The 21,154-nt window shown below is 37.1% G+C and overlaps 1 protein-coding gene across 1 annotated transcript in view; it reads right to left on the bottom strand.

Moving 5' to 3' along the window:
- Positions 1-1,750: 1,750 nt before the first annotated feature.
- Positions 1,751-21,154, bottom strand: part of slc39a4 (solute carrier family 39 member 4) — a 35,636-nt gene continuing 16,232 nt past the window's right edge. The window contains exons 2-12 of the mRNA XM_084131813.1: positions 12,966-13,262; positions 12,677-12,866; positions 11,522-11,634; positions 10,864-11,035; positions 8,167-8,339; positions 7,940-8,098; positions 5,544-5,636; positions 4,960-5,014; positions 4,022-4,174; positions 3,000-3,187; positions 1,751-2,747 (exon numbers count right to left, since the gene is read on the bottom strand). Coding sequence (XP_083987939.1) covers positions 2,619-2,747; positions 3,000-3,187; positions 4,022-4,174; positions 4,960-5,014; positions 5,544-5,636; positions 7,940-8,098; positions 8,167-8,339; positions 10,864-11,035; positions 11,522-11,634; positions 12,677-12,866; positions 12,966-13,262 — 1,722 coding nt within the window. The 3' untranslated portion in view covers positions 1,751-2,618. The remainder of the gene's footprint in view (positions 2,748-2,999; positions 3,188-4,021; positions 4,175-4,959; positions 5,015-5,543; positions 5,637-7,939; positions 8,099-8,166; positions 8,340-10,863; positions 11,036-11,521; positions 11,635-12,676; positions 12,867-12,965; positions 13,263-21,154) is intronic.

Below are 21,154 nucleotides of genomic sequence, written 5' to 3'. Positions count from 1 at the left end.
AAATGCAGTTTTTCCTAAATAACTACCTGAACCGTGGCACCGAGGATGAAGAAATTTTTATGGTATGTTGGACTTAAGGGCCCACATCAGCCTAGCCCATAATCACTCATTTGTGATTTACGCTTTGCGCCCCTCCAATAAGAGGGAGCAGTGCTGACCACGACACTTGAGAATGATCACCGACACCTGTCATCATCCAATCATCCAATCACAGCTTTTTTTAATCATTGTTTTGAGACAAATCATTGTTTGATTTGCGAACATCCTCTGCCGTCTGGTCGCTTCCGCTTCAAGCCGGACTCGTCTCGCGCTAACGGTAATTTCCTTTCACTGTCCACGTTTTGATTTCGGCTAATCAATTTTGGCGAATGCAAACAACGTGATTATTGTTCATGAGTCTAACATCCAGCCACGCAAGAAAACATGTAATCTACCTGAGGGAATAATATGCTCCAAAAACATTTCTGATTATTATTAATGTTTTAAAGCTTTTAGAAAGTACATAGAAAGCTTTTGTAACATTATCTTAACTGTCACTTTTGATTAATGTAATGCATCCTTGCTGAATAAAAGTAGGCAATTACTTTCTTTATTTTTTTCCCCAAAAAATAATCTTACTAACCCCAAACTTTTGAACTGTAAGCCTAGTGTATAATGTTAAAAAAGCTTTCTATTTTAGATAAATGCTGTTATTTTGAACTATGGTTTGTTTGTAATGTGACTTTTTTCATGTATGACATTAAAACTATTTTTAGAATTAAATACATAAATAGGTTAAGCAATACAAATGTGTTTATGTCTGATAACCTTTTAAACACAAACTTAACTGCAGACACTGAAATGACATACACTGTGTGATACAGTACAAATATTTTGAGTGTCCCTCATTTTCCTATAAATAACCACGATTGTCCCGCATTTTCCTTTTCTGAAGTTGGCAACCCTAACTGTCACACACACACATGCAGGAATACAAACAAACGCAAGCATGCACACACACTGACATCCACACGCACAGACACACACCCATACACACACATACAAATCCACATGCACAGACACACACACACACACAAACACACGCGCACACACATGTACGCACGCATACATACACGCACAGACACACACACACACATACACAAACACACACACACATACAGACATGCACATACTACTACTTTTTTTAGGTATATACATAAACACGCAATACAGCCAAATTGCTCCACGTCATTTATTTTTGTGGAAAGCCAGTGCAGGCCTGAGCGGCGGTCATATTTTGTACCGCCATGTGGTACATCTAGTTATTTTTTATTATTTTCTGATGATGACTATTATTTTTTTTCGCAGCAGTAAATCATTTAGGAAACAAATCCAACACTTTATAAAATGTATACTGGCATCAATGGTTACATGAAGAACCTTTCCATTCCACAAAAGGTTCTTGACTTTATATAGCAGGTTTAAAAAAATAAAATTAACATCTGTTTTTGTGTAATTTAAAAAATCCCTAAAAATGCATTGTCAGTAAAATGTGTGTGTGTGTCTGTGTCAATTACATGTGTTGCTCGTTCAGCTCAAGTTGCTCTAATGATTCAAACTCACCTGTTTCTGAACAAACTCTTCAATGCTTTATAATAATTCATAGAAACTTTTAATTCTGTTATTTACTCAAAGAAATGGATCAGTACCAAGTTTTTATACGAGTAGGAAAAAATGCACATGCAAATCATTTCAAAGAGTTAACACTGATCTAAGTTAACTTGTTTTATATTATAATGAAGTCAGTGTTAGACGAGTATTTTTGTCTCACACCCTGGTTCATTTCCGACCCTGACAGAGAGCATTTCTGAGTAATGTCTCATTAAAAATGTTTTTCCAAGGTTTGCAGTCAATGCACTGTATTTAAATTGGGTGTGTATGTTATATATCAGAGACACCTGTCATTTTTCTTCATTTCTACAAGGATCATTGTCTAATGAACACTTCTGATGAGTCTCAGCGAAACCTCAGCATTTCAGCTTTGACACTAGGATAAAATCACTGGCTTGAAGTGGCTTCAGCACAGCAGTCTCTAACATGACTAATAACACACTGACACACGACACCATAATGCTGAAGACAGGCTTTACATCGCATTTATGAAAGCACAGAGACTATGAGTGATTATTCTCAGACTTGCACAGGATCTACAGCTCACCCAGAGCTTATGGCAACACAGTACACAATTCATACTTCATATATTACCAGAATTTCATGATGTAAAATCACTTCCATATATCAAGTGCAATATTTTCAATCCAGTTACATCTTCATAGAAACACATACAAATTATAATTAACTTGTAAATATTTAAACTGAGTGCTGATGACCATGATTTAAAGTGATTCACACAGCTGATTCATCCGTTTCAAATGTTAAATTGTTATAAGACTTACATTTTCTGAAGAAATTGTAAATGGTGTTCTAAAAATAATAGGTTTTAAAATGAAAAATAGCCTATATTAAAACATGGCAGCACTATAAATTGCACACATTTCCACTTTTTTAAAGTGACGATCACACAGACATGTTCGAGGAAGGGAATATGATAATACACTAGTACAAAGCGGCATCATATTTTAGATTCCGATCTGATCTTCATATAAAGACAGGAGTAATAAGATCCCCCATCCGGTCATCAGACCCAGATTCTGCAGGAGAAAAATCAGCCACGGCCATTTGCTGTCCACGTGAAGCATGGAGGGGAGCTGGACGAGAGTAAAACAACAGAGAAATGAAGCTTGCTTCTTATGATGATCTGATGACACACATATTTCAGATGTTTCTTTTACTTGACAAATGCAGGAAACTACAACGTATTGATTTTTTTCAGAATTGAATCTGATATGGCTGCTTTTAGCATAAGCCCATATAGCACGTCATTTTCATTTTACACAATATATGTTGGCTATTTTGTTCATTTTTGCTCAGTCATTGCGTTCTGAAAGCAGCAAACGCACCATGTCTGCGAGGGCGATGTACAGGAAGAGTCCGGCGGTGATGGCGGAGATCCACTCCTGAGCGAGAGTTTCTGTGGAGATGGACAGAGCGATGTACAGCCCGATGAAGGAGGTGAGAGCGCTGCACACGTTCAGCAGAAGAGCGCGTTTCACAGACAGACCGCAGTGAAGCAGGACCGCGAAATCACCTGCAGACAACAACAAACGCACAAACCTAAACATACAACTATATTTTGCATCATAAAAATTAAATATATATGAGGAGTTTAGATGCCAAGCCTCTAAGTGCCATATGAAATTTTCTTCTAGAATGATAATTTTTTATCAAGCTTATATATTTAAGTTCAGTAATTTCACTTAAATGGCAATGAAAATGACCTATTAGTTGTACCAAAAATGATCATTCTAGAAGAAAATTTCAGATGGCACTTAGAGGCTTTTGCATCTGAACTATTCACACATATATATATATATATACACACACATTATTTTTAATACATATTTAATATAAATAAAATATATAGCTAACTTTTAAAAATTCACTATTTAAATGTAATTATAAATAAAGGCAGGCTTCATTTACTTTATGCAAAATATAATACTTTTGTTATCTTATGACTTTGATGTGACAGACCTTTTCATGGCGAGTTTTGAGAGATTCACACAAAATCTACTTTTTAGTTTTTTAGTGGATTTAACATAAAACCAGGTTGAATTTTTTGTTGCATAAATACTCTATTCCTATGACTATGTTCCTGAAAGGAAACGTGTGTGCAGGAAAACAGAAAAACAAGTTTGACTGCGCTTTACAGTAATGTTACTGTACATTGTGTACGAGAGTTATTTCAAGAGTACATAGAAAGTCTTAGTATTCAAACTTACATGTTTCTGTAACCTTCAAACAACATTCACACAACATTCAAAGTCTGTCTTGACAGACTTACTTTTTCTAGTTGTTTTCAATGCATTTTCAGTAGCTAGATTAGAGTTAATCTTCTCAAATGAAACTGCTGAGATCTCACCTAACTCGTGTGGAAGCTCGTGGCACAGGACGGCCAGTGATGTCGCCAGTCCCGAGCGCCAGGACACGGAGAACGCAGCGCCCATGGCCAAACCGTCCGTGAAGTTATGGATGCCGTCACCAATGGTGATCATGAACGGCAGCAGACGCTTCTCTGAGGGACATGAGAGAGATGCTCACAGATTTTATGTTTTGAAAGTCTCTTCTGTTCACCAAGGCTGGATTTATTTGATCAAAAATTGTGAAATATTATTACTGTTTAAAATAACAGTTTTCTATGTGAATATATTGTAAGATGTAATTTATTCCTGTGATCAAAGCTGAATTTTCAGCATCATTACTCCAGTCTTCAGTGTCACATGATCCTTCAGAAATCATTCTAATAGAAACATTTATAATCATTATCAATGTTGAAAACAGTTGTGCTGCAGCTTCATATTTTTGTGAAAACTGTGGTAAAAATTGTTTTTTCAGGATTCTTTGATGAATAGAAAGTTCAAAAGAGAACAGCATTTATTTGAAATAGAATCTTTTATAATATTATAAATGTCTTTACTGTCACTTTTGATCAATTTAATGAATCACAGGAATAAATTACATTTTAAAATATATTCAAATAGATTTTTTTTTTTACTATTTCACATTTTTACAGTTTTTACAGTATTTTTGATCAAATAAATGCAGCCTTGGTGAGCAGAAGAGTAAAAATCTTACTGAGTCTAAGCTTTTGAAATGAGGTGCAGAAATGTTCACGAAAAGTTTATATGGCAGCAGAAACTTTTTGACAAGTGATCTCATCGGATGTGGTATAGGTCACTTTAATAACAGGTCACTTTACTCCCTTAATGCACAAACATGTGATTAACTCTAAGTGGGGTGTTATTATTTACAGCCAAGATGTGTTTAGCACAGAGCGCAGAGTATTAGGCATGAACTGACCTCGTGTGCTGCTGAACGGCTCCAGGAAGGACTTCTCGTTGTTTTGCTCGTTCACCTGAAATCAATGAAACCTGACAGTGTTTACTGATGATCACAGAGGAAGACTGTGGTGTTTCAAAATTGATGGTCAAAATAAAGCACACATGGTATGGAAAAAATGATACACCAATCACAGATGTTCCTGAATGTTCAGACAGGATTTTGTCTTCTAAGTGAGCATAAAAATTGCTGTAATTTTTTAGAGATATTGTAAAAAAAATATAAAATAGAATAAAAATCCACCTTTGATGCTCAAATTTCCCTGTCTAAATCTGACTAAAGCTAATCTAGAAATTAGTTAAATATCCATTAATTAATCAAACAATCAAAAATGCCACCAATGAACACCAACATTCCTGATTCAGATGATAATAAAATCACCTAAAATGACCTCCTGTTTTTTACAATTACTGTCTGGGTTTGTGAAATATGATTACCCCTGTCCTCCTTAGGGAAAACTGGTATTGTCTGTAGTGCCTGTGTAGTGATTTGTAACATGATAACTTGTTTATTTGCCCCATGTTCACAGAGAAAGACGGTCTCACCAGCTCGTCCTGTGAGGTGGAGTTGTTGCTGCGTCTCCTGCTCTGGAACATCTGCAGAACTTTACTGTGATCGCAGTGATGAGGGTCAGACTCCTACAACAGGACAACAGAGACCCTTTAAGGCTAGTCAGTTCATGTGGCGGCCACCTTACTAACATTTTCCAGTCATACCAGTGCACACAGCAAAAAAATACAATTAAAAGATAAATACAGGTGACACTCTACTGGTGAAAAATTAGAATATCATGCAAAAGTTCATTTATTTCAGTAATTCATCTTAAAAGGTGAAACTAATATATTATATAGACTCATTACATGCAAAGTGAGACATTTCAAGCCTTTGTTTGTTATAATTTTGATGATTATGGCTTACAGCTTATGAAAACCCCAAATTCAAAATCTCAGAAATTTGTAACATTTTCATAAGCTGTAAGCCATAATCATCAAAATTATAACAAATAAAGGCTCACTTTGCATGTAATGAGTCTATATATAATATATTAGTTTAACCTTTTAAGTTGAATTACTGAAATAAATGAACTTTTGCACGATATTCTAATTTTTCGAGTTTCACCTGTATAATGATAACTATAACAACAGCCACACCAGCGGACGATATCATTCTGTTTATGACAGCAAGCTGCAGCTTTGTCGTCTGTCTCTTTAAATGCTCAAGCTCTTTAAAGCACGATGGATTCTGATTGGCTGTCAATGTTTTTATCCATTGCAGTTTACCACTGGTGTTCCCCAAGGCTCAGTCTTGGGCCTTCTTTTATTTACTATTTGGACACATTTTTATCAGACTCAGACACAACTTTATTGTCCCACTTAGGGAAACTAAGACTGCAGCAAGGCACCAGAAACACTAACCAGATAAACATAGATACATATTAGATAAACTATTACATACAAAAGTTCCTAAATAAACAATAAAATTATACAAGTATACATAAAAATACCAGGCTCTATTCTTAATAAATTCATTAATTTGGTGTGCTAAGTAAACTTACATCAGGGCCAGGGCAGTTTAGTATCTTAATAGCCACAGACATAAATTAATCTTTCATTTTTTGTTCTCTAAAATGACGGCCTGAAGGTAAGGCCTGAAACTCAGTTCATAAAGGGTGGTCAACAGTACAAAGACTGACCTGAGCCTTCTTAATAACATAATTATAAATAATTTCAGTAGGACCAGTCTGCTCTACAGCAATAATTCCCCCTGCTGCTTAACCTATTTTTATTAGTCAAGCTTAAAATGCCATTTCGCATTCATTTCGCTCATCAAAAAAATCTTTGTGAAAGTGATCCCGATGATATCGTTCCTCTGTGCCGTTATTGTTATAGTTGTGGAGTGGACTATTTTTTTTACATTTAGAAACTATATCGTTTTAGTTATCGTCCTTGGTGTGAATGGGCCTTTAATGTCTAAAAAACCCTTGAAACAAGAGATTTACTTGTGAAGTCAAGCTGAATATGATAACAAGACTTTTCATACAGTGTGTCTTTAATATAAGTGCATTGTCGTCTGAGTTTTTTCTCTTGTTTAAAGTATGAACAAGCTGCAAACAAGTGAAAAAACACACCAGTGCAGTAAAAATCTAAATATATTTATGCTACCATTCACAAGTGCGATCAGTAGGATTTCTTAATGTTTTAAAGTTTCTTCTGCTCACCAAGGCTGCATTTATTTAATTAAAAATACAGTAAAAACAGTTAAATATTATTACAATATAAAATAAGGGTTTTCTATTCATTTAAAAAAAGATTTTCTGCTTTATGGAACATGTGATGCATATTTTCAGGATTCTTTGATATTAAAAATTCAAAAGAACATAATTTATTTGAAATTTTTGTACTATTATAAATGTATTTCCTGTTACTTTTGGTCAAATTAATGCATCCATGCTGAATAAAAGTATTAATATCTTGGTTTTTTTTTTAATTCAGACTTTTTAACAATATGTGCGTTTATTAAAAAGTCTTAATATCTTTTGCTATGTTGCTTCTGAATGTCATGCTAAATTTAACTCGTTTTAAGGGTTTTAAGAAAGTTTAACTGGAAAATTAGACAAAAATACTCTGTAAGAATTGGATTATTTCATTTGCAGTGTGCACTGGGGTTCTAGACTCAATTTTAAAGAATTATTTTATGGCAAAAAGGTTCTATATAAGGTGAAATGATTGCATAAAACTTTCATGTTTATTGGGTCATTTCATTTTTTCCAGTGATGACGTACAGTATGTTTATGTGCGGTTTAATTCATTAAATTAATTAAACTAAAAGTCATCGAAATGATTGGAACCACTAAAAGATTCTATACATGAAGCGCCTGAAAGAACCCTTTAAGCTTCTATAGAGAGCCTTTTCTTCTAAGACTGCAGACTCAGTCACTCACTCCATCATGATGATGACCGTGTCGAGTGATGATGGAGAATATGGCTTCCATCAGATAGAAGACATAGATGCCGCCGAGGACCACCAGGAGTTTGTAAACATAGTCGAGGTTCTCCTCCTCATGACCGTGTCCATCTTTATGTGCATGAAGACCTAAAAACTACAGGCACAAACCATGAGAACACTGAACGAAGCCCATCCTATTCAGACACATGTGAGTCCGCCTACCGAGGGAAGCAGATGCAGGAGAGCGTCTCCCGTGAGGGATCCCACGGCCAGGCTGATGCAGAACTGGATGCACATCTGGAAAACCTGCGTACACCTGGAAAACAGCAGCACCACGATCCCAAACATGGCCATCAGGCAGATGATGATGTTGGCGAGGGTGGCATATCCATATCCTGGACACAAAGCGCTCATTGAGTGATTATATAAAGAGATCGTATTGTCCGTGTTATTCTCAGGTGTGGTTTTTGTAAACATTCAGACGGAATCTGGTTTGTGACCAGAACACAGTGGAGGGATTGTTCTTCTCCAGGAAGAGATAGTCACTAAAATAATCAGTCACAGCATTCAGGAATGATTCTGATTGTCCTTGTTCTCGTCAATGAGAGACTGATGCCAACAAGAACTAAATATTGTAGTAGAACCAGAAAAGCAAGCGGTCATGACGTGTCATGTTTCTGATACAGAAACTGAATGTAAGTGATAGAGATGCACCGATTGATCGGCTGGTGACCGGAATTGGCCGATTTTCACGTGATCGGCCATGACCGGCGACCGGCCGGTCAGTCTGACATATGCCGATTTTATGCCGGTCAAATGCACTCGGGCGCCGCATGATTAACCTTTAGAGCGGTACGGTTTCATATATGGGATTTTTATTTCTGTGCCCCTGAGAGTAGGTAATGGTGCCACATTTAGAATGTTCAGTGACGTCTTATAACTGCCAGATTCAAACTGTGCTTTCGCGCGTTGGCTGGCGCTGAGCCAGAGTCGGACGCGTTCAGCGCTGTCATATGTCACAACTAAGCAGTGTTTTCAACCTCATAATGTTTATTTTAGGTTTCAGATATTTAAATACACATAAGCACGAGTAAAACAATGCATTTGGAGTTTGTAAAATACACACTGATGTCTGTGGAAGCAGCAATAACAGTCTATTCAAATATAATTTGCCGACATGTGTTATTCATATCAGACAAACATAGTGGAAGTAACTATAAAGTTTACTCTATTCTTCTCAGTTCACCGGCCACTTTCTTGCATTTATTTCGGGAGAAACTGATGAATTGACGTGCTGTAAGTTAAATCCGACTGACAGGACAACATTGCGACGCCCATCTCATGTTATAGATCAAGATTATTTATAAAGGTTTTTAAACAACCAAACACACTCACTTACACGTATTTGAGAATCGGAATATCAGATAGGCTAGTTGATGACATGGTAACTTAAGCAAGTTTGTGAATATTTTGAATAAAAAAGGAAAAGCGAAATAAAAGCGACACATCTGTCATACAGTATTATTGTGTCTGCTGTGTATCGCGTGACGCGTCGCCATGGAAACATTAAAGGAAACGTTCGCCTTGAAAAAACTCTGGGGGTGGGGGAGTCAGTTAGAATATTTTAAACTTACGCGTGAAAAGGGTTAAAGAAAAGATCGAAAATAAATATGTGTGTGTGCTGTAAAGTGGTTAGAAAAAAAATTAATCGGAATCGGCTAAAATCGGTATCGGCAGGTCAAACTCAATGAAAAATCGGAAATCGGAATCGGCCTAGAAAATTGTAATCGGTGCATCTCTAGTAAGTGATCATCTAAACATTCACCATTGCTGACAGTTACATACTGTATATAAAACATCTTTACTCTCTGACAAACTAAACTATCAAGTTGGTAGCATTTTTTAATACATTTTTCACATTTAAATTGTTGCCATTAGATATTACACTACCTTTCAAACGTTTGGGGTCGGCAAGATTTTTAACAATGTATTTGAATGAAGTCTCTTCCGCTCACCAAGGCTGCATTTTTAAATTAGAAACAGTAAAAACAGTGAAATATTTCTACAATTTAAAATAGCTTTTTTCTCTGTGAATATATAATCAAATGTAATTTATTCCTGTGATCAAAGCTGAATTTTCAGCATCATTACTCCAGTCTTCAGTGTCACACGATCCTTCAGAAATCATTCTAATATGATGATTTTATGCTCAAGAAACATTTATGATTATTATCAGTGTTGAAAACAGTCGTGCTGCTGCTTCATATTTTTTAGGATTTATTTAAATTTGATACAACATAAATGTATTCACTATTGTTTTTGATCAATTTATAGCGTAAATAAAATTAATTTTGTCAAATAAAAATATGTACATAGTAGTGACACCAATATAAATATCATACAGACAGATTAATATTTGGCTATTTTCAAATAGTCTTAGTTCCTCTTGTTTAGCTTCAAAGTCAATTATAAACCTAGATTTTAATGCACATTTTCTGTTTTCAGATGTTGATTAAATAATAAATCTTAATTTAATTTCTGTAATTTTTTATAGTTTATTTGCAATCACTTAAATGTCTTATTTAAATGTCAAACATACATATGGTCAACTATATTGATGTTTGTCACTCTCGTCAAATTAGCTTTACATAATTTTTTACATGATTCATAATGCAGCTCATATTCGGCTCATCTACTGTCATGGCAGACACACAATTTAAACAGAATCTTAATGAGCTTAAAGTTAGTTAAAATGACGCGTTTATAGCAGCTGCCTGAATAATGAAACATTCAGCTGAATGCACAGACATCTGAAGGAAGCTTGAGAACTAAGGTTTGTTGTTTAGAATATGTTTCTGTACTTTATATCGATATGCTATGCAGCTCAGACTAACTGTTCAGTGCGGATCAGTCACTCACTCGCAGCTGTGCTCAGAGAATCAGGGGTCACGTGTGTGAAACTGATCTCAGAACAGACTCCGCTGAGGATCTGCTGGATCAGAGCAGGACTGAGCTGTGTGAACTGATCTCGGGTCAGCGATGAAGAGTTCAGCTGGTAGATCCTCAACAGGTCTTCAGCGCTGAAACACCTCTGTAGACAAAACAACCAGACACAGTTTCAGACGTGCAAATTTTTTATCATTTACATATAATTTGGCTTCAGTTGCTTTCATTGTTCTGATAAGCATGCATGCTTTAGTGTGTACAATTTCCTGATTTATTAGTTGCATGGATGTCAAATGACAGGCATTATATATTTATATAGATTATATATGCATGTTTTCATTCTGTTTGAAGTTTCAAATGTTGTGTTTTTTCTGTTTTCATTCAAAAATTGCGAACAAAAAATGAGCACTTGTAACAGCTTAATATCAATGATTATCATTATGGACAGATTGCATGGTCTCTCAGATTGCACATTATGTCACATCAATCACGAGAGCTAAACATCAATTATTCATGTTGATATGTCATGTTACAGGCCTCAAAATAACTCCTCATCTAAATCTAAATGATCAGAGTCCTACAGCATGTAAAGATTTCCCATGATGCCCCACACAAACACTGCGTGTCTTACTGTATCCCAGCTGCTGTTATTATGGTGATCCTCCTGATGAGGCTCGAGGTGGACATCATCGTGATCGTCTTCTCCTCCACCCAGATTTAGCGTCTTCAGGAGCTCCTCAAATTCTGAGTAACAATAGCATCATTAAAAATAGAGCACAAACCTTCAGCTTTAAACCAAATATTGTTCATAAAGTAACATGAACAGGTATTTAAACATACTTATACTCCAGCAAGGAGAACCCTTTTAAGGTCCATATTAATGTTTTTGCTATAGACAAGGTTTTGGGTTTGGCAGGGAATGCATGAACTGGTAAGAATTGTGCTTTAAATAAAAGCGTCTGCCAAATGCATAAACATAAATGTAGAACACAGAAACCTGAACACTGATCTGAGGACCCTATAATGTGCTTTAGATATACTATTTGCTTTAAAAAGTGAAAAGTGCCATTTGTACCTGACCTGAGCAGGGTTATTATAGTTAACAAGAAAAAGAAAAACTAAAACCGCAAAAAACACATTTTTGTCACTTGATATAAAATAAATGTTAACTGAAATAAAAAAAATCAACTTTAAATTTATTTTTAATTCAGCCACGGCAACATTTCTCATTTTCATTTAGTATAACTCAGTGTTTTTATTATAACTGAAACTAAAACCATAAAAAATCAATTTTACTTGAAATAAAATAATTTTTTTAATTTGCCTTATTTCAGTTTGTTGCTAAGACAGAATTTCTCATGTTCATTTAGTTTAACTTGATGCACTAAAATAACTAACTGGAATAAAAATTAATAAAAACTAGACATTTTTTTTAAATTACTAACAAAATTACTAACATTTTAGCTAATATGAAAATGGAAAATATAACATCTATTTCAAAAATAATAATAAATATAATATATAATAGTATCTCAAAGATGCTAAAATATCTCTGGTTTAACTTGAAGTACTAAAACCATTTTTAAACTAATAAACAAAATGACTAAAACTTTAACTAAAATGAAAATAGAAAAACATTCAACATATTTATAAAAACTTTAATGGTATATTAATGATACTAAAATAACAATTATCTTTTTTTTTTTTTTTTACTTAAAACCGAATGTTCCCACATGAAACATTTTCAGGATAGTGTAACATCATCAGGATTATCATTGAGTCATACCATGAAGCGTGAGGTTATCAGAGCCAAAATGACTGAAGATGTAATCCAGAAAGTATTGGTTCTGAGGAAGAACATGAGCTCTGAGACAGTCTCCACGCAGGACATGATAAAGGACGTTTCCCAACACGGCGTCCAGCTCCACGTGAAGACCTCCGATCTCCTCCAGGACGTCATTCAGTGAGAGACATGACTAGAAATGTGGACGGACAAATAACAGATGTGTAACTTTGATATATATGATGCTGAATGATTAGCACGTTAATCCTGAAGCTGTTCTGCTGTTTCTGACCTCATGTGTGTCGGGCTGATAGTGTGTTTCCATCTCGTCGAGCAGCTTCTCCAGACCCTGATATCCTGGGATGCCCAGGTGAGGAGGCCGGCTGGTGTCGTTGAGGTCTGAGAGGGTTTGGACGAACTGGTGTGTCTCTGTGTCCCAGTGTCCCGCTCGTACGGCCCTGCAGGTCTCCGTCGGAGCGCTCAGGAACAGACAGAACGCAGGAGCTATCGTGAAGAAATCCTCCATCTGGAGCTCCTGAGAACTGCTGTGGTTCCTCAACAGCTGCTGCAGATGTTCAACAGACAGACACTACACAGCAGAGAGAGAGAGACACGAAAGGTTACAGTTTGTGTGCAGTTTAAGTCTGCCTTTCAACAAACGTAAAGATACTCATGTGATTTATGTCATAATATGGTACATAAAATGTGTTTAGTTGTCATGAAAATGGTCCCAATGCAATCTATCTTAATGATCCTTAAATAGGCTTTATTTTCTTTAAGAATTTTTTTATGCAACACTTTAGTTTAGGGTCCAGTTCTCATTAACTAGTGTCTTATTAGTATGTGTATTACTATATTGGCTGTTTATTAGTACTTCTAAAGCATATATTAATGCCTTTTTTTACATTGCCATATTATATATCCCTTAATCTACCCAATACCTGAATTTAACAACTACCTTACTAACTAACTATTAATAAGCAGGAATTTGGAGTTTGAGGCAAAAGTCGTAGTTATTAGTTAGTTAAAGTGCGTGCACCTGAGACCCGCAGTGATGGATTAATTGACAGCTGCTGTCAGACTCTAAAATGGAGTCTAAAATCTAACACTGTCGCTTTTCAGCGCGAGCTGTGTGGAGCAGCCCATTTCCACCTCTATTGCGTTGGAGAAGCAATCCCGCGTAAAATGCAGGTTGCACACTTGAGCTCTAGACGGGAACTCACGGTCTTCCAGGCCAAGTACATGCAACCACTGGCGCCTAAATTTCTGCTGGAAAGCTATGCAGTCCAACAGTGCTGTTGCAACTAGCAACACTACACCTACGTACCATCCTGACCACTGTACTAAATACAGATAAATCTCATAGACAGTATATACACTGGACACAGCGAGGTTTCAACAGAGAAAAGTGAAGCAAATTAGAAGCACTCACTTCCTGATGGCTGAGCGTACTGCGCAGACTCAAACTGAGCTTGACGACGTAGATGTGACGTGAGCAACCTGTCTGACAGTTGTAAGTCTTCTAGTAGCTGTGCCGAGAGAAATCTGAATCATTCCCTTTTGAATCTTGCAGAGACGGAGAGCATGAGTAGGAGCTGTCCATGAGCTAGGAGAGGGAGCAACTTTATGATTCTCTATGGGCTTCTCCCGTGACTTTATCAGACTTTATGCCTCCAAGTCCCCCCGATTGACTGCGAGCTTCTCCTCCTGTCTATACGGTCATTTCCAGTGAGTCGCATGGTTATGACGCAATCGTTAGCCTGTTTTTACAAAAACTGCTTCTACGGGGCCATAACGTAAGATACAAGGTAATGGAGCCTTTTATACATTGTCATGTTTCTTTAGAAATAAATAATGGACAAATGGAGTCTTTAAATGCCTCATATGTAAAGTTATTCACTGTCAAAGTGACGCCAAAATGAATGGGAGTCAATGGAATGCTAACAGCAGGTGATGGCTTGATAGCCAATGGCGGCCGCCGGGGGTGGTACGCTATTCGAGAGCTCGATTACCCCTCTGATAAATCTACGCTAGCTCGTACCAAGGGCGTGGTGAGCTGGAACCTGCTTGCGTCACATAGTACCGTGAACATCCAATAGGAAAATTCAACTGCAGTAGCCACCGTTCAACCTGAAGAGGGCAGCACTCAGACGATTTACACCATATATTGTAGAATTAAAACATTTTATGCCCAAATGTCAAAAAAGTTACTCGAATCAACGAACAGCCCATTCTTACAGATCATAAACTAAAAAAAGTTGCTTTAGGGTTTAGTTACCCTTTAATAGTGAGAATTGGACCCTGATCTAAAGTATGACTGAAATTTATTTTCATTTTAGGGTCAGATATGACCTGTTCTTGGCATATTGCATGAGATGCATCCTTGTCTCTTGTTCAAAACAGATCTATAACACAGATTATATCAATCATTATGTCATGCATACAGTGTTAATGTTCTTTCTTTCTGTCAAAAAAAAGAAAAAGATATCTAGTTGGTGTAACTGTCTGGAAACTGTAAAAAATGAAATAAAATAAAATAATTAAAATTTTAAATAAAAATTTAAAATTCCAATAATTGAAATTCTGGAAAAAGGATGTTAGTATAAAAAGTAATAAAATAAAAAAGGTGATTATTTTTAACGTTTTAAATTATTATTAATATTTGGAAAACATTTGTCTAAAAATTGCATAAAACACAAGTACCATTTTTGTTTTCAAAAACGACCCCCTAAGTCTAAGACAATCACGTTCTCTTACGAGAGTACTCTCGTGTAGCTTACGCTATGGGAAAATCCCTTTTCTCGAGAATACTGAAGCCAACAAATTATCCTTAATTTTGTATTAATTTAAAACGCACTTGCTGCACAGAGCAGACCTAGGCGAGGCAGCTTGCACGCCTTTTGGTCGCCCTGCGGCAGTCTAATCGTAGGGCTGCTGGAGACGTACGCACCAATGAGGGCGTCATGTCCCGGCAGAATGGGCGTGGCTTATGTCTATATAAGCCCTGACCCGATAGGATGCTCTTTGATTTTTCATCTCTTCAGCGAAGTACAACACATCGCTGGATCTCCAGAAGAATCCTGCATCGTTGAGAAAGCACTGCAGCGGGACGAGCATCTGCATCGCGGATTAAGTGTCTGAGGAAGCTGGCCGTCTTCTCGCCGCCTTCAGCCGCTGTTCCTGCCGCGCTATCCGGCGCCTATATCCTTTCTGAGTATTCTCCGTGTGTTTGCTGCCGCGACACGGAGCTGCTGGACGAGGGCAGATGCCCCTCCATAGCTGCGTTTAGAAAAACTGTGCATGGTCAGTCACTGGGTAGGAATGACCTGGTCACCCGCTTTCTAAGAGGGGCAAGGAGAATGAACCCTCCCCGACCCCCCTCGGTTCCCGTATGGGACCTTTCCACGGTCTTGGAGGCCATGAAAGAAAGTCTCTTCGAACCATTACAGTCTGTGGATCTGCGATATCTCTCGCTTAAAACCGTTTTTCTGACTGCTCTTGCCTCAGTCAAGCGGGTGGGTGATCTACACGCGTTCTCTGTGAGTGCCACGTGCCTCGAGTTTGGGCCTAATGACTCCAAAGTCATCCTTAAACCGAGACACGGTTATGTCCTCAAAGTGCTCTCCACTCCCTTCAGAGCACAAGTTATCTCCCTGTCAGCGAGAATGACGCAAATCTCCTCTGCCCGGTCAGGGCACTGAGAATTTACGTGGACCATTCAGCTGCCTTCAGACAGTCAGAACAGCTCTTCATTTCCTTCGGCGCGCCAAAGGGCTAGCTGCCTCGAAACAGAGCCTGTCCAGGTGGATAGTTGACGCTATAGCACTGGCCTATACGTCCAAGGGCCTCCGTTGCCCTTTGGGTGTTAGAGCCCACTCCACCAGAGGCATGGTCTCTTCATGGGCCTGGTCCAGCGGGGTATCACTTCATGATATTTGTACGGTGGCAGGCTGGGCCTCTCCGTCTACATTCATAAGTCCCTGCATTACAGGCTAGACTATTTTCAGTCTAAATTGATCGCAGCAGTCCTGCTCGAAACTCCGATCAGACTGTGTGCTATTCCTGCTATCAGTACAGGCTGACTAACGTCTCTTCCTGTATGATATATTGTGCTAAGCACTCCCTTATTCTACAGCTCAGGCTGACTAAGGTCCTCCCTGATTGTTACACTGTGTCAAAGCACCTAATTATCATGAGGCAACAACTTGCCTTCCCTTATTCACTGGGCCCGCTCTTCGCTGGCCCTCATATTACCCACTTATCATATGTGCCCCGGGCACATGCCCTTGGGACTATGTGGTGGACATCACTCAGCATGCACAGCGTTTTAAATTGGGTTCCCGTAGCGTAAGCTAGCTTACGCAACACGAGAGTACTCTCGTAAGAGAACGTCTCGGTTACTAACGTAACCTTGGTTCTCTCTAGATGAAGGAATGAGTGTTGCGTAACCCTGCTTGTGCTACGTTCTGGTTTCGCTTCAGTCGATGTAAAAAACCAAAGAGCATCCTATCGGGTCTGGGCTTATATAGACATTCTGGCGGGACATGATGTATGAGGGCGCCTGCACCCTCATTAAAATAAAAAATTAATTTAATTTTAAATTAATACAAAATTAAGGATAATTTTTTGGCTTCAGTATTCTCGAGAAAAGGGATTTTCCCATAGCGTAAGCTAGCTTACGCAACACTCGTTCCCTCATCTAGAGAGAACATGAGGTTACGTTAGTAAACGAGACGATTGTACATCAGAGAAATATCAAAATTAGTGTATTTTTATGATCACGCCAAAAGTATAAAATTAATATAGGAATACTGTATTTAACTATAGTTTAGATCATGGGAAACATACAGTATTTGTATCGTTAATATTCTTTTATTAGTATTTATAATTTTTGTTTACTATACTATAGGCTATGTCCCTTTAATCGTCATTTATCCAGGGTTCCCACACCTTGGTTAACTTCAAATTCAAGGACCTTTCAAGGACTTTCCAGGTCCAATACCCTCAAATTCAAGGACTTAATGTGGGGACACATTTGTTGTGTCCAACAACAAACAATGAGGTACCATCGTAGTTTCATGCGCACTTGAACTTCATGGCAACTTACAACACAAAGTACCTCATGCGGGAAACACTTAACATAACTCAGGGTTTTTCCTAGCTCAAAACAAGGCAGATGTGGTAAAATCCTAATAATGTATTTTAATAATAAGATAATTAAATTTGTATTTTTTGTAGATCATCATATAGCCTAATGTGTTTCCCACATTGTTTTTGTGGGAAAACGCTGCCTGGATCATAATCATACACTGTTCGCTCGTTGGCCAGAGGAGAACTGGCCCCCCGACTGAGCCTGGGTTCTCCCAAGGTTTTTTTCTCCATTCTGTCACCTGATGGAGTTTTGGTTCCTTGCCACTGTTGCCTTGGCTTTGGCTTGCTTAGTTGGGGACATTTAATATTCAACTATATTATTGATCTGCCTAATTAGGGTGGACAATGATGCAATTTTCTTCTAGAAACAAACTTTGTTGTATTTAAATTTTTTTTTCATTTTATCAATGTGAAGCTGCTTTGATACAATCTGTATTGTAAAAAGCGCTATATAAATAAAGGTGACTTGACTTGACTTTGTGGGTAGAGCTTGGTACCTCTAGGGGGGTACGGGGGCATGCCCCCCCGTAAGAAAATTTTGTACATTTTTGAAGATAAATTCATTAATCTGGTGCACTTTGAGTCACCCGAATCCACTGTTAAAAATAAATAATCCACCCGCAAACCGCCCATATTATTTGATTTAGATATCTGCATCTGATCATCACATTACAATTATTCAGATTCTCAGTGTTAAGCATAATGGTATGGTAACATATCACACTGAAGTAGGCTGATTTAAAATTAACATTTATTTAAAAAGTTCTTTTTTTATTATTCCTTAATAGCCTAAACAGAGGCTTTACTCCCTTCAAACTTAAATTGTTTAATTTCATTGTTGTTTCAGTCTTTCATTACATTACTGTTTGAATACACTAATTTTTTTTACCTTTTATAAATGGCATTTTTTCCCCTAATTTTATTAAATGTATGCTCCATCATTTCAAATTCTTAAATTTGATCAATATATTCAATTAAAGTAATAAGACACTAGGCTGTTAACAATCAAATTAAATAATTTACAATGAAAAATTATAACTGTATTAAATTAGATTATTTTAAATATTTTTGAATATACAAATAAGGAATGTTGAAAAGAATGATACTTTATGAAACTAAACCGCCAGTAGGAGGCGGCAGGCGACCGTCTTAATGAGCGAGTCATTGAGTCATTCATTCAAACGATTCGTTCAAACGGCTGAGTTATTCAGAATGAAGCAGTTTTTGAATGGGTAATTGAATCTTTGACTCAACCGATTCGTTCAAAACGCTGAATCATTCAGTAATGCAACAAGTGTTGCTGTGAGATGCGCTATGGTTCTGCTGTGATGTTTGGAACTATTTTCGCTGCTGAAACAGAACAAAAACAGTCATTGCGTCTAAAATGTAAGTGACTTAATTTTAACTATTTGTTTATTGAACTTATGAAATCAGTCTCGGTTTCAATCTTGATGGCATTCAGGCAAACAGCTCTCTGGTCGCCCTAGGCTATATATTGTTTCTTAACTATAATATGTTATAAATAACTGCACGAGCCTCAACAGCGCAACATTGTTACCGTCAGTACATTAGGTAGGCCTATATTATTATCAACTATAGGCTATCAATCACCACTTACTTTAAATGAAATAAAAAAGAATCATCCTCAAGTTTTCGGTGATTCCCCAGTTATTTTTTATTGTCGAGAGCGGCCGCGCCATAATTCTCTATGCAGGAAAAACCCTAACGTAACACGTAAATGCGCTTAACTAGTGTAAATCAAGCAAGCTAGTATGCGAAGGCCATGAAGTGTTGGCGAAATAACACATTATAGGGGACTGGAGTGAATATGGAATTATTTCCAGAAAACTTATTGCACAAAATAAATTCAAGCACTTTCAAGCACCTGTCTCTATCTATGTTTATTTTCAAAAACTTTCCAGGGCCTTGAAAACATTTTTTCAGATTCACAAACTTTCAAGGATTTCAAGGACCCGTGGGAACCCTGTTTATCCGATTCTCTCTCAGCTGGACCTCGATTTCCCCCAAAATTCCAACATTAACCAACTGCAGATCCGTGGAACCATACGTCATAGCAGTGTGAGGACAGCTTAACTGTCTGATGCCGGAAGTGGGCGGGGTAAAAGTCTGATGCCGGAAGTGGGCGGAGTTCATGTTTAACTATGGCGGAGCACACGGTAGAACAAGGAAAAGAAGGTAAAAATAGTTATATCTTTGTTGGATGCAACATACTTAACGTTATACGCTTAACGTTATACAAAACGGCTCGAAGTATTTTGTAAGTTAATATAAGGGATAATGTAGAGCTTCGCGTCGGGGTCCTGATCAGCCTGTCGGGGTTGTGTTCACTATAACAACCACCTCGCTCTACATTATCCCGCTTATTACATGGCTAACTACCAATAAATCAATAATTTGACAGTTTATTGATTTAAAAATTATTGATTTTATTGGAGTTTATTGATTTATTGATTTTTTTATTTTATTTAATTTGTATTGCTTCCGCTAAAGAAAATAGTCCGTTACGTCTCTACGGTTAGAATCCTGCGTCCATAGCAACGCTCTGTTTTCATGGCAACGGTGTGTTAGCAGCGGTTTGTTATCAAGAAATAACAGACCGCATTCTACATTAGAATTCAACCAAGCCATGTAATAATAAACAATACTATTGATCTGTCATTGACACCATTATATGAGAACTGAACTGAGCTGGACGATGACATTACGGTTTTCTCCAGAATGGCTATATAGATTAATTAACGTTAACTGAATTAATAACTTTTTTTTTGTCAAGTAAGTTTTATTGGAAGACAATTTAAAACATTTTTTTACAATCTTACAGATGTATCTTTACCAATAATAAAAAAAAACATAATAATAAAAATAATAATAATAATAATAAATAAAAATAATTAATAAGAAAATAAAAAATAAAAGAATATAACAAACCATCCCATCCCGACCTGTTTACATTGACTTGAAAAGGTATGATGAAGGAATGTTAAAAGATTACATTAAGAAAAAGATGCATTAATCCACATGGTTTCCATCTAGATAACAGCTGAAAGGGTGCCAGATTTTGTCAAACTGCTCAAATTTTCCCTTCAAACAGTATCTGATTTGTTCCAAATGTAAAGTAGGAGACATCTCTCCAAGCCATAACTTGACAGTAGGAACCTCTTTTTTCTTCCAGAACAACAGGAGTAACTTCTTGGCCGTAATTAAACTATCATGCAAGCAATTTGTGCTGTGCTGACAATGGATGCATATGTTCAGAAAGTCCCAGAATGATGAGTGTCGGGTCTGGCTGCATTTGCACCCTAAAAATTT

Source organism: Abramis brama (genome assembly GCF_963993115.1).
Source record: "Abramis brama genome assembly, chromosome: 12".
NCBI lineage: Eukaryota > Metazoa > Chordata > Actinopteri > Cypriniformes > Leuciscidae > Abramis > Abramis brama.
This window is presented reverse-complemented; position numbering and strand designations above follow the sequence as displayed.